This window comes from Bolinopsis microptera, chromosome 1, assembly GCF_026151205.1.
Source record: "Bolinopsis microptera isolate Bmic1 chromosome 1, MBARI_Bmic_1.0, whole genome shotgun sequence".
Lineage (NCBI taxonomy): Eukaryota > Metazoa > Ctenophora > Tentaculata > Lobata > Bolinopsidae > Bolinopsis > Bolinopsis microptera.
The window spans coordinates 17,824,348-17,838,217 of record NC_087072.1 but is presented as its reverse complement, the minus strand read 5'-3'; the positions used below and the strand labels follow the sequence as shown (position 1 = coordinate 17,838,217).

Below are 13,870 nucleotides of genomic sequence, written 5' to 3'. Positions count from 1 at the left end.
TGTCCGAAAAATTTAAAGCATATCCAACCATTAGACATTATGTTACAGCTAAAAGCAGCGTATTTTGCCCCATTTTGATCATTATATCGACTCCGATATCCACCAAATTTTTCGGACAGTTGTGAAAGCCCTATTGGAAGGTCGTCGCCAATTTCCAGAATGATCTCATTTAAGGAACTGAAAATAAATCCGAATAATACGACAAAAATGGTCAAATTTGGACGAATTTGGTCAAATTACGCGACTTTTACAGCTACTTTTGCTCCAAAAGCCGCGCACCATCAAATATGGCACCTTGGCGAAACTCACTGATCTTTCCAAAAAGGCATAACAAATTTGGTATTGTTAAAATTCTCACAGTCTCTAGAAAACAGTGGTACAAAAATTTTTAAAATCCGAGCAAGTTTATTTTTATCGTGCACCCCCTAGCTTCCCTGCATGCTGCAGAGTTATGGGCAAAAAACCGTTTTGGTCACGTTACAGGCTTATAGTAAAACATGCAAAACACGAATTTGTTTGTTTAGGACTAGGGTTAGGCCGTTAGGGTTGTGATTAGGGTTATGGATAGCTCCAGGGTTATGGTTATGGTTAGAGTTGGGATTGTAGCACGATGCACTATTTACTATTGGGCCACTCCTACTAATATATATATAAATCGCTCGCCCAAATTTTAAGAAAATTCTTGTGAAAAGGTCCTTTGGGTATGAAATTGATCTGAATCGGTGTATTTTTGGACGTTGATTCCGAATCACCCCCATGACGTAGGGTCAAAATGCTTCCCTGGAGAGTTAAGGGCAAAAAACCGTTTTGGTCACGTGACAGGCAAGTAAAACATGAATTCGATTGTCTAGGGCTCGGGTTACGGTTACGGTTGTGGTAACAGGTAAGGGTTTTGGATAGCTTCGGGGTTATGGTTAGGGTTAGGGTTGGGCCGATTAAGGTTTATGTAAAGCCGTTTTGTACGGCTGCAAAACCATAAAAATCAAAGTCACGTGAAATTTTTGGGCGAGCGAATTAGTAAAAGCCTTAACGGGTGATACTCTTAAAATATTTGTTCCATATATTACCGTCGACGAGTCCAACCCGGCGCGCGTCCTGGTAGGTTGTAAACCTAGAATAAGAGCCCCACTGGGCCGCGCCGCGCATCTTCTCGCAACCACGTATGCAGATTGGTGAAATGCGAAGGATTGACATCGTGAATCAAAAAATTGGATTAGGGTTTATGGCTGTAAAACCATAAAAACCAGAGTCACGTAACAATTCTTGGGCGAGTGAATTAGTAAAAGCTTATTTTGTCAGCAATAAGATTTATTCATAAACATCACCGAATAGAGATTCGGCGGAATGACAGGCTGAGCGCGGCCCAGTAACAATAAAATCTCATTTTGGAGGACTTCGCTTGTATCACGTGGTGACCCCCACGGTTGACCATAATTGTTAATGATCTGGCCCGGCGCGCGCTACTTCGTAGCACTTGCCGTCGGGCATGGAAAGCGGCGCGCGCTACTTCGAAGAAATTTAGACGAGTAACATCCGTCAACCCCCACGGCCGCTTCACTATATCGTCTTCGACGATACAGGGGGAGCCGCGCACTCCGTGCGCGGCGGGTCATACAACGTAAGACAAGACTTTAACGGGTGATACTCGTAAAATATCTGTTCCATATATTGGACCGTTCCATATATTGGACCGTCGACGAGTCCAACTCGGCGCGCGTCCTGGTAGGTTGTAAACCTACAAACAAGACTTCGCCGCTTCGACGCGCCGCGCAAACTAGCATTCTTGCATTCTCGCATTCGTCGTCGATCGTTGCTTTGCTTCGCAAAGCAACGATCTCGATGGATTGACATCGTCAATCAAGATCACATTATTTTTTATTTGGTATGAAAATATGAGCTAATATAAAGCAGACGCAATTTCGCGGAGTTATGGCTGTTTGAAAGTTTTGAAGAAGCTAAGGCACGGGTGCCCATATATTGATAACAACTAAATGCTTTTGCGCGTTGTGCGCGTCTAAAATATGACAAAAACGCTTGCGGAGTGACAATATTTAAACTTCGATAAAGTATATCAAGTGGATACTTCTCAGTAAAAGACAAATTTAGGCAAATACGATACGATTTGATAGTTAATTTAATACAACCGCAGAAAATTGGCTCTTACTAAATCGCTCGCCCAAAAATTTCACGTGACTTTGGTTTTTTTGGTTTTGCAGCCGTTCAAAACGGTTTTACATAAACCCTAATCCCAACCCTAACCCTAACCATAACCCCGAAGCTATCCATAATCTTAACCACAACCCTAACCCTAACCCGAGCCCTAAATAATCGAATTCACGTTTTACTAGCCTGTCACGTGACCAAAACGGTTTTTTGCCCATAACTCTCCAGGGAAGCATTTTAACCCTACGTCATGGGGGGTGATTCGGAATCAGCGTCCAAAAATACACCGATCTAGATCACTTTCATGCCTAATGGGCCTTTTCACAAGAATTTTCTTAAAATTTGGGCGAGCGATTTAGTAGAAGCGCAGAAAATTATTTCAAATTTAAGCAAAAAAATAGCACATTTTACCACCTTTTTGAATTTTTACCCAGGGAAGTCCTGAAATGATAGCTTAATGTTGATGTCATCATGTGCATCTGTGTTTCAGCTATTTTCATGCAAATTTTGCTGATATGCTTACAAAATAAACTTGCTCATAAATACAAAAAGTATGGTTTTTTGGCCCAAAAATCGGGCGATTTTACCCAGGGAACTTAGTCTTATCATTTCAAAACCACTTTTAACCGATTTTACGGTCAAAAATACGTACAGAAAGGTGTATCTGGAGTCCCTAACGAATCGAGCAGAATCTGCCTGTAAGAGCTTCTAATGTAAGGAAGATTAACTGACTTCAAAACATATCCTTCAACATTTTCCCTCCGAAGATGATTTTTTATGAGTTTTGATGTCTCCTAAATACTTGATTTTTAATGTAAATTTTCCAAATAATTCATTGTAAATATTATGTGAAATACATAATTGCATACAATTTATATGGACAAAATTATCACTGAGGGGACTCCCAACCTACCGCTTCAGCAGAAAGTTGATGCACATTTTACAAGCAATGGCCACTGTGGTCTACTTGCTTGACTGTGAGGTGTCTCAGCTGTACAATGAATTGGGAAAGCAAGCAACCAATTTCTTTTTTTCCATCATTTTTGCATTTGCTACGGTAATTGCAATCTAACTTGAAATCACTTCATATTGTTTGGAAAAGGGAGACACTGGCAACGGTCCAACTGTCCACTCTACCCAATTTTGGGTTTTAGTTTAAAATTTTACAATTTAATAGATTTTTCAGTACATTTTAAATTGGTGCCCCTAATTATAGATCTATGATAATTCATCAAGTCCCCCTTCTAAGGCCTGATGTGTAGCTTCCTAATGTTTAACGCACATGCACTATTTCAGTGGCGCAACGTTGCCTGTTGGCGCCCCGCCGAAAATGCGCCCCCCTGTTGGCCCCCTCCCCTGTTGGCGCCCCTCCCTAAAATTTCGTGTCAAGTTAGCATGTTTGTCTATCATTAGCAACTTATTTTAACAACTGGTGCACAAACTTAGCTTTTGTTCTTACCTTATCGAGAAACGCCTTATCGTTTATGTTAGACATAATTAATCATAATTGAAATTTTTCTATTTATACGTACAAATTTTCTGTTCTGAAGAAACTTTAACACTTTGATCTAATTAAAAGTATGCCTTGGTCAGAACAAGCCCTATCGTATGTCAGGAAGCTAAGTCCCTCGATCAATAGAAATCACTACCTACCATTTGTAATAGATGAAAGCAAGTGCGGTTTGGTTCATAAAGACTATGTGCCACAGTTTCAAAAGAGACCTGAGATATTTCATGTGACAGACGAGGCCGTAAAGCTTACTGGAACCGGTTCAAAAGTCACTAGATCTAATGCTATTAATCAATTCTTATTAAAACTCCGAGAAGAAGGAACTTTCTCTGTTTTGAAAGGTAATTTTGCTACATTTTAATTTAAAGCTTTCTGTTTTCTTGAAATAGTTGTTTTCTAGCTTACCTAAATTCGTTTAATTATAAAGCAATGAAAGGCATTAGTTTGGTCAAATCAAACGGAACATATGCTATCAGACTTTCAACTGACTATGGCAGGGTTAAAACAGTTTTAACGCTAGCAACGATCCCCTTTTACATAGTTCCACTCAATAAATGTAATAGATTTGTAGTGTTGTAATTAGTTTATGGCGGGTTAAAATTGGCGGTTTTTCGGAAATTCTGCTATATTGTTACTTGTAATTTTTTTAAACTGCTATTATAAAACCCACAGAGTCTACTTTTGGAGTTCTGACAGGGAATATGACATAATAATTTTATTGTTCCTTTTTTACATCGAAACAAGCTTCATGAACTCACTTTCTAGGTATTCTGACCTCAACGAGGTGGTTTTATTTGAAAAAATCAAATACTTTGGTTGCAATGGACGCACAAATACTGTTAAAATGATTGATACCGTGCTATGAAACTTATTAATAAATTCCTATTCGTACTTTTATTACTTACTACCAATTCATATCAACAGAGATGTTGTACTACAAAACTTTTAATTTTAAATTTTATTATACTTTGAAACTGCAAACAAATACGCAGTCTGGAAAGAAAATTGGGAAGAATTTTGCAATAGGGCAGGTAGAAATTGGTGGATTTCAATTTTTTTGTGAAAACAATGTTACAGGTAAATAAGTGGCAGGTCAAATTTGGCGGATTTTCGGAAAATCCGCCACAATATCCGCCACAATATTATCCGCCATAAATAAACGAACTAAGGTAGTTAAGTTTAATGTTATGAGTCATTGAACTCCAGTTATTGATGGTATTGAGATTCACTTGCATTGATCACAGTGCTGGATGGAGTTGGTTAAGTGAGTTAAATGAAACCGTAACGCTCTATTTCTCAGGTTGGAGAGAAGAGACGTATTCTGTTTTCAAAGATGGATTTAGATCTGAAATCCTGTTTGATATTGAGCGAGCTGCTGTTGGAATAATCGGATGTGAGTACATTTTAAATTCTAACTTTGGTCCAGTTCCATATTTGTAGTTATCAAGCAGCCCGGCCCTGTACAGTATGCAATACCTGCAATGGCAGTGGTTTCGGTAGAACCCAGGCTGTATCGTTGAGTTTTTGAAAGGTTATAATTCAAATTTAGTTTAAAATATAGATCAAAACAGCATTGCATTTAAGATATAATTCTGAACCATTTCTAAGGAAATGCAAGTAAATCATGAATAGTGAACACAGCTCAGCTTGCTACATAATTGCTTTAATATGTATGTGAGGTTATACATTGTAACATACCAAGTTTACGGACCTAGCAAGTAGCAGTTACAACTTTAGCTGTACCATGCTTGTATTTTTGATTTAGGTGATATGATATCAACAGACGACAACTTCCTGTTTTTTCTTCTATATTAGTTACTCATATCTCTTTTACAGACTTTTTTACAAGGACATTGACAGATGATACTCACATCAGGCATTCATTATTGCATCTAAATTATTTCACTTGCATTAGGTTTAGAAATTTATTCTCTGGTTAACAGATTTCAAATGTTTAATTAATTTGTAGTATGACAGTAAGGTATATAAGAAGTTATTTAATTTTGCTTGGGCTATTATATTGACTATTGAGGTTTAATGATGATATGGAATTTGAATTCTATATAAATTTACACTATGTGGTTGGGGCATTTTGCATAGTAAATATGGTTACTACTCCTATATATCATATTATTTGATTGGTATTCGATTTCTGATTATTTCTCTAGGAATATGATTATTATATCTCAATTTGGCTTTAGGTAGGGTGCCCCGCTAAAAGAACTGGATTCTTCCAGGAAGCATCCCGTGCACAGACCTTGGTCTACATATATATTAAATTATTAACCATTCATTCTGTATGTGCACGAAAATTTATTTCAATCAATCAATACCATGTTTTGGCTGCAGTTTCTAAAGTATTCAGTAATTATTTCAACCACTCCCAATACTAATAACAAGCCAATCAACTATACACTCCCAACATATACCCTCACTTTTCCTCATTCTTCTACCTCACAGTTACACTACACAGTTACACTACACAGTTACACTACACAGTTACACTGCACAGTTACACTGCACAGTTACACTACACAGTAACACTACACAGTTACACTACACAGTTGCACTGCACAGTTACACTACACAGTTACACTGCACAGTACACAGTAACACTACACAGTTACACTACACAGTTACACTACACAGTTACACTGCACAGTTACACTACACAGTTACACTACACAGTTACACTTTTCCGATCTGCTCTAGTCGTATTTACATTATCGGAAATCTACTATCACAACTCGGCTTTTTCTTAATTTGCCATGATAACAGCTGAAAATATGATATTTTTCTACTGATCACTAACGAACCACTTCAACTCTATAACTAAAAAATGTTACCCTAAATTAGCATTGTACTCAGGTCTTGCTTTGAATTTTTACTAATAAAATCTGTTTTAGGAAGCTCATGATTGATCCAAGAGTCCACAACCTCGGCAAAGGAATCCACAAAGATATACAATATCCAGGAAAAGGAGAACTTCCTAAGTACCAGAAAGACACCAAAGCCCTCTTTCACTTCCGAACTTATATCAACGACAAAGAACGGAAACTAATTGATGACTCTCGGGAATGGGACGAACCATTTGAGCTGCTGTTTGGTCACAGTTTCCAACTAGAAGCATGGGAGAATGGAATCAAGTCAATGAGGCCTGGGGAGAGGTCTATGATTTACTGCATTCCTGAGAAATGCCTTGGTTACACCAAGCTATCTAAAACATTGCGAGATATGCACAAGAAGAAGAAAGATAAAGATGCGGTTGTCACTAAATCATGTTGTGGAAACCAATCTACTGGCTATTGTGATCTAGATAAGCTTCAGGGACAAAGTCTGGTGTTTGAGTTTGATCTGCTCTCAGTGGAGCAGCCTGGAGAGTATACAAAACAAATCTGGACAATGAGCTCCGATGAAAAGAGGTATCTGGTTATTGAACTAAAAGAGAAAGGTAATCAGGAATTTAAGGAGAAGAACTATGATGTTGCTGAGGAAAACTATGCTAAAGCTATCGGAACACTAGATCAGCTAGCTTTAAAGGAGCAACCTAACTCTGAAGAATGGAACATTATAGAAGATATGAAGGTGCCCCTCCTTCTCAACTACAGTCAAGTAATGATCTGCAAGAAAGAGTACGCAACAGCAGTTACTCACCTTAACACTATCCTCAAACGTGAACCTAAGAATAAAAAGGGTTTGTACAGACGAGCCACCGCCCATGGTGGCTGCTGGAATATTGAGGAGGCGAGGAATGATTGGAATGCGCTGGCGGAAGCGGACCCTTCTCAGCAGTCTCTGGTGACTAGGAGACTTCAGGAACTGGATAACAGAATCAAGCAGAAGGAGTCTGAGGATCGCCAGAAGTTGAAGGGAATGTTCTGATTAGTGAGGTAAATTAGACGAAGAGTGTTGTTATGAAGGTGGCTAGCATTGCCAACATTGAACTTACTGACTTATGACTTTCTGTGATTATTTGAATTTGAATACTTGTGTTTTGTGTTCCCCATTTTCTGCGTTGAATTACTGTTTCTATGAACTGTGAAGTATCCCGGTATAAATCCTGCATAAATCTCTGATTTGTAATCAGTCTTACTTAATTTATCTTGATAAATGTAATTCAGTAAAATATCCTATGATTCAGTTTCACTTTATAGAGATTTTCCACTGGAGATATAATTTATGAATATTATAACTTAGCTTTGGTGACCAACTGGTAACCTCGATATCAATATGTGAATAGTACAGAGTATCATGTATTTATTAAAATTGTAACAGATAGGAATTTTCCAATGTTATTAACACTATTTATAACCTTTCTAGATAATAAAGTATATTTAATAAGTTGCCAAATTTTGTTTATTTATCGATTTCGAATGAATGAAGAGGAGTTTCATTTCTTAACTTAGAAATAACAAGAAAATACGGAAATACAGCGCAAGCAGTGTCTCGTGACATTTTACATACTTGCTTGGCACTGTTAACAGGAGATTAATAACCACGACATGTATAATGTATAGTGTACAGTGTACATTATGTACAGTATAGTACCGTCCTTTGTGCTGAGGTCATATCTAGCTATATAATCGGGCATTATGTAATTATGACTTAAACTGCTGCAATTATGCAATAACAACTATAATTATGTGTGATTAAAGTTCAATCCTTTGTTTGATTAAGAAGATATTGAAACATTGCCCATCATAACTGAGCCTTGATAAGATTCGAGATGCCTCAGCAAGGACATCAGTGGTTATTTTAATCGTTTAAATCTGAAATAGTTAGTTAATCGGTTAATTGTAATATTAACCACCCTCATTTCAGGTAAGAGTTATGGAGTTCACATGAATGGGTACGTCTACAAAGATGGGGAGTTAATGATGTGGGTTGGAGTGAGGAATCCTAATAAAGCCAAATATCCTGGTTGTTACGACAATATTGTAGCCGGTGGAATCAGGTAATTAATATTTACTGTAATTAATATTCACTGTCATTAATATTCACTGTAATTAATATTTACTGTAATTAATATTTACTGTAATTAATATTTACTGTAATTAATAAATTTACTATAATTAATATTTACTAAGTAATTATAAAATTTGATATTTACTACCAATTTATCATAAACTTCTTGTAGCTGGTACTCTTTCCACCGTAGCTAAGATCTGTATTGTTGCTCTAAAAGAAGATCCAGCGATCTTTAAAAATAAAGTAACATGCAGGCAAATGTTCAGAACATTATAAATACCGTGCTGTGCCATTATATCTAACATTATGTACTCTGAGTGCGCCTGGTTAAATGCGGACCACGTCTCAGTTAGGACTATAAATGGTATAAAAGCCCAGAGTATAATATCAAGCTGACATATACTACAGCTCTGGCTACGGGATCTGGGAGACGATGCTAAAAGAAGCAGAAGAAGAAGCTAGCATTCCTGAAGAGATAATGGCGCGTGCTAAATCAGTTGGAGCGATAAGTTACACGATTGTAAACGATTACGGGACCGCGCCTGAAGTAGAGTTTGTGTATGATCTGGAGTTACCTCTGGACTTTGTTCCTAAGAACGCAGATGGAGAGGTGGCTGGTAAGTTTATTAACTGTTTATAAATAATGTGTACATCTGTGTGGCATTAGAGAGCAAAGTCAGTGTCTGCTACTCTGATAAGTACACCAACACTACTACTGATTTAATGAAACTTCCGCTCTTTACTGTCCCTGCTAATATCTTTTAGAATTTAGAATAAACTAATCTTCGAGATTGTTACAGCTCTTAGAGTAACATCAGATCTTCTATTATTTAACACGTAAATTTGCTGGTATATGTAATAAAGGAAGCAGGTTTTGGGGCTTAACCTCTCTTTAAACAGTTTCAGCCTCTTTAACAACGTATTCTCCGCGAAAGTGCTGCCTCACTTTTAACTAAATCATCAATAAACATAATTATACTTTTAAACTTTCCTGTATTAAGAGAGTAAACTGCCCCCCCCCCTGGCCTCCGGTCGCTGAGTATTTAAAATTACTTGACACTGTGTATAAATAGTAGCAAATAGTTAAGCCGCTCCCTCATCTGATAACAGTTATATAGACTATACCTATGTAACATGTATTCTCTCATGGTCAGTGTGTAACTGTCCATAATGTAAAAGTTGTTATCTCACTCTTGTTTACGCTAATATAATGCATTAAATAGGGTTGCAATAACTGGGAGGGATGTAACTATTGTTATCTCCCTGGTCCATCCTTAGTCGCTGAGATGTTGCTAATTATTTTAAAAACAGAAAGTGGCATAACTTATGTTCTGATAAATATTTTTGCTTCAAAATTTTACAGAATGTCAATAACAAGCAGTCAAACATTTGTGGCAAGTTTTGTGTGAGTGTGAGCTTCACTGAGCTTATTTGACCAATTTAAAACAATTAGCAACATCTCAGCGACCTGTAACAATTTTAAGAGATAAGGATGTGTCCTCTCGAAAGTTTGACTCTGGAATGTTATATGTAGTAATATTATCGGTCGTTAATTTCCGATGTAAATGCTGCATTCGCTAGCATCATTTCGTAGATCATCAGAGAATGCATTTACATCACTGCTTATAATACAGGGTGGGCCAAAAGTCAGTACCCATACGTTAGGTCTTATACCTCTGCCGTCTTTTATATTTGAGAGTTGTTGCTTTTCAAATGGCATACTGTACCTACTTGTTCGAGGATTCCGTCGCCAAAATTTGAAAATTCGAATATTTTAGACCACGCCCATTCAATATTAAAACACCTATATTGTTCTCTCTGAACATGTTGGACGCTTAATTTTTTCTGAGACGGTAGATTATTATATTTTGCATCTGATCTGAAAAAATGATGTGAAACGGATTAGAAATGACGAAGTTATCAAGCGATTTGTGTATCTCGTTAGCAAAATTGATTGGGTGATTATGTGACACCGTGACACGACACCTTAATTGGGCAGCCTTAACGATTCCCATAATGTTTAACGGGGTAGTTAACGAGGTCACCTTATCACGTGATTAGGTAATCACCTGATCACACGTAATGAATAACCTTATTATGCTTCGTATCTCGGTCATCTGAGAAGCTATAACTCTAATTTTTTCAGGACAAACGTAATTCGAATGGCCAAACACAATTCAATAAAATTTAGCTCGATCCGACTATCCAAATTATCAAATAAATGCGAAAATGAATCTTCATTCGAAAAAAATGAACACGAATATTTTTCGAGTTGACAAATTCCTCGAACCAGTGGTGGTACTAAGTTATACCAGAAAGAATTATTTCAATTGGGCACTCAGTGACTGAGCTCAGAGCTGTAAAGGCCAACGTATGGGTACTGACTTTTGGCCCACCCTGTATGATAACATGAGTTATATCCCTCGGTCAAACCTCGGGATATAAATCGTTTTGTCCAACTCGTCAAACTCGTTGGATAAAACTATTTTCACAACTCAAAGTTGTGAAAATAATGTTATCACATTAAAAGCATTGATGTAACTGCTTAATACATACCTCATTTGTATACAGTATATACTATATAATATATATACAGTATATACTATATAATATATATACAGTATATACTTTATATACAGTATATACTTTATATTTTACTGCATGCATCTTTAATATTTTGAAACATTTCTATCTTCGCATACGTACGGATTTTCTTGCATTAAAATTTATGACGGAAAGATGTTCTCTATCATTTCTGATACTTGCTAAAATCCGTTCATAACTAGCTCCTTAACAGAATGTGTTCTTTAATAAGTGTAATGCTGTATGTTAAATTAACGGTGAAAGGGATATGTATATGTTTTGGTGTTAACTGTAAAATGTACATATTACACGCAAGTTTTAGTGTAAATGTACACTGTACTATTGTGTGTTAATCTTGATATATTAACAACTCGTCATTGGATTTTGGTTTTGATTTATAAACTCTACAAATATCCGTCTACTCAACTGACATGGACAGTAGCAAAGAAAATCTCATTTCTGTACCAGTGTCTGAGTGACTGATTCTATGAAGATTGAAGACGTTGTGGGAAAACAAATAAGAGCTTTCTATTTCAGGATTTGAGCTGATGACGATAGATGAGCTGAAGGAAGTAGTTATGGTCAAGTTCGGAGACAACCTGTACATTTTTTACTTTTTTAGAAGTGTGTGGTGGAGCCAGCTCAACACAGAATGAAACTCCCTGATTATATGGCTGACAAGACATTTTTCAGGACTTTCTCTGAGTAAAAAAAAAAATTAAAAGGTTGAACGGTTGAGCAGATACAGGTGGTATTAAACAAACCCGTAAAAGGTGGAGATTTAAGGTGGAGACTGGCTCTGGTTGAAGAAACTTTTGATTAAGGTGGAAAAGGTTATTGGTAACACTAACTACATCAAATTTGCAATCTGATGGTTTTATCAATATTTTATTTAAGTGCTCAACCGAGGTGGAGAAATTAAATGCACTTTTCAAAGCTGCTCAACCGGGGGCGGAGAAAGGTTTAGAGAGTTCTAGGTTAGCTAGAAAGTTGCGTCTCGGCCTTTTCTACTTCCCGTTAAATTTTGTTTTTTCCATTGACGCTCAACAGGGTGGAGGTCTTTCATTAAGAAACAGTAAAAAGCCTGTCAAACATGCCTAAATTCATTGGTTTTATCACTAATTCTAATCTGCTCTGTTAACTGCTACTGTAGGGGATCATAAAACTGTTACCCCTTCTGTCTTAAAGCAAAGTGTTCTAGCAAATGAAAAAACTATCAAAGTTGTGAAAAGGTGCTCAACAAGGTGGAGAAATTGTTGATTAAACATCAAAACATTAAAAAATGCATTAAAACTGGCCCCACCGGGTTGAGTTGAACTTTGGCAGTTGATTTCTGGAAGAAATAACATTGGGTGACCCTTTAGCATGTATACAACTCATCAAACTAGCCATCAACCACTCAACCGCGGTGGAGAACCTTGACTTCTGAGGTCAAATTTACGCCAAAATTTGCCAAATTTGAGTCTCCACCTATGTTGAGTGTACTTTTCAGCAAGGATGCCTTGTAATATGAGTTGGTAGATGATTTAGAATCATTGGTATTGCAAATGGACTGCCACAGTCACTCTACAGCTCCTAAACTACAGAATAACAGATTTTGAACTGCATGTTATGCAGTCTCCACCTCGGTTGAGCCGATTCTGAGGATCCTATTCTATGAAATATGATTGGTATAACCCATAATATTAAATATTAGGGCTTTGGAGCAATTAAAAAGCATGAGAGGGTTAGTTCTAGTCACTTATATTAGCTCATGTAGTCAGTGAGCTGCTCCACCTGTGTTGAGCAGACAAACCTGCTCAACCGGCACTTTTTGAGTACCCACCTGTCTTACGTAACTTTAAATTGTGAAATTTGGAGTAAATATTTTTTTCATAAGTGATTTACAGCTCCTTTATTTTTGTAATTTTCAGGTGGCCACTGTCTCCACCAAGGTTGAGTTATTTAAATTTTGAACCCAGATATCTTTATAGAAAGGTTAGGAGTATAATATCTGAAGAGCCTGTACCCCTTGGACTGTCAGAGGAATTATAATTAATTTTACCGTTTATGGCAGTGAAATGAGTGTAATTAGTGACTGATTTTATGTACAGGTTGTCTCCGAACTTGACCTTATAACGGATAAATTTAAAACAAACTGTGCTGGAGTTGTTATTGACTTCCTGATAAGACACAGTCTATTGGAACCTGATAACATGCCGGATTACGTGGAGATTATTAACTTACTTCATTCCAAACATCCCTTCTAATGATTATCCGAGTTACTGGGGTTACTGAGTTTATGAGAATTAAAACACCGAATTTTTCAAAGATGTTTTACTCAGATACATATTTTTATTGATATTATTAGCGATTTTGACCTTTTTAAATCGGATTGACACTTGTATTTTAAAGATATATACTTTATACCCAATGATAAGACTTATGAATAAACAGGAGATAACCAACCCAACATGTAGGAAAATAGCATTAATCAAGTAGAAGTCATTACATGGAATGTTGCTTAATTGCACATAATATAATCGACAGTACACTTGATACTTGATCCCCAATAGTCTACAAGTGGGCGGGCACCTCATTATTTGACACTGCTAATTAGATCATAACGCTATCGGATCGTATCTTAATTAGGTCATTACTAGGCAG

General features: G+C 36.8%; 2 protein-coding genes across 2 annotated transcripts; both read left to right on the top strand.

Annotated features, from left to right (window-relative positions):
• The first annotated feature begins 3,743 nt into the window (after positions 1–3,743).
• LOC134823575 (uncharacterized) lies at positions 3,744–13,563 on the top strand. The gene is made up of 6 exons (XM_063835112.1): positions 3,744–4,014; positions 4,974–5,066; positions 8,495–8,627; positions 9,050–9,258; positions 11,762–11,804; positions 13,341–13,563. The coding sequence occupies exons 1-6, from the start codon at positions 3,744–3,746 to the stop codon at positions 13,471–13,473; spliced, it is 882 nt and encodes a 293-aa protein (XP_063691182.1). The 3' UTR covers positions 13,474–13,563.
• LOC134823568 (AH receptor-interacting protein-like) lies at positions 6,575–8,055 on the top strand. The gene has a single exon (XM_063835100.1). The coding sequence runs from the start codon at positions 6,587–6,589 to the stop codon at positions 7,553–7,555; it is 969 nt and encodes a 322-aa protein (XP_063691170.1). The 5' UTR covers positions 6,575–6,586; the 3' UTR covers positions 7,556–8,055.
• Positions 13,564–13,870: the final 307 nt, after the last annotated feature.

Bases quoted from the DNA above. Each gene is read 5' to 3' on its own strand.
- LOC134823575 (XM_063835112.1), top strand. From the start codon at position 3,744: ATGCCTTGGTCAGAACAAGCCCTATCGTATGTCAGGAAGCTAAGTCCC. The intron at 8,628-9,049 runs GTAATTAATATT...CATATACTACAG, and splicing joins ATTGTAGCCGGTGGAATCAG to CTCTGGCTACGGGATCTGGG. The intron at 11,805-13,340 runs GGTCAAGTTCGG...ACTTGACCTTAT, and splicing joins GAGCTGAAGGAAGTAGTTAT to AACGGATAAATTTAAAACAA.
- LOC134823568 (XM_063835100.1), top strand. From the start codon at position 6,587: ATGATTGATCCAAGAGTCCACAACCTCGGCAAAGGAATCCACAAAGAT.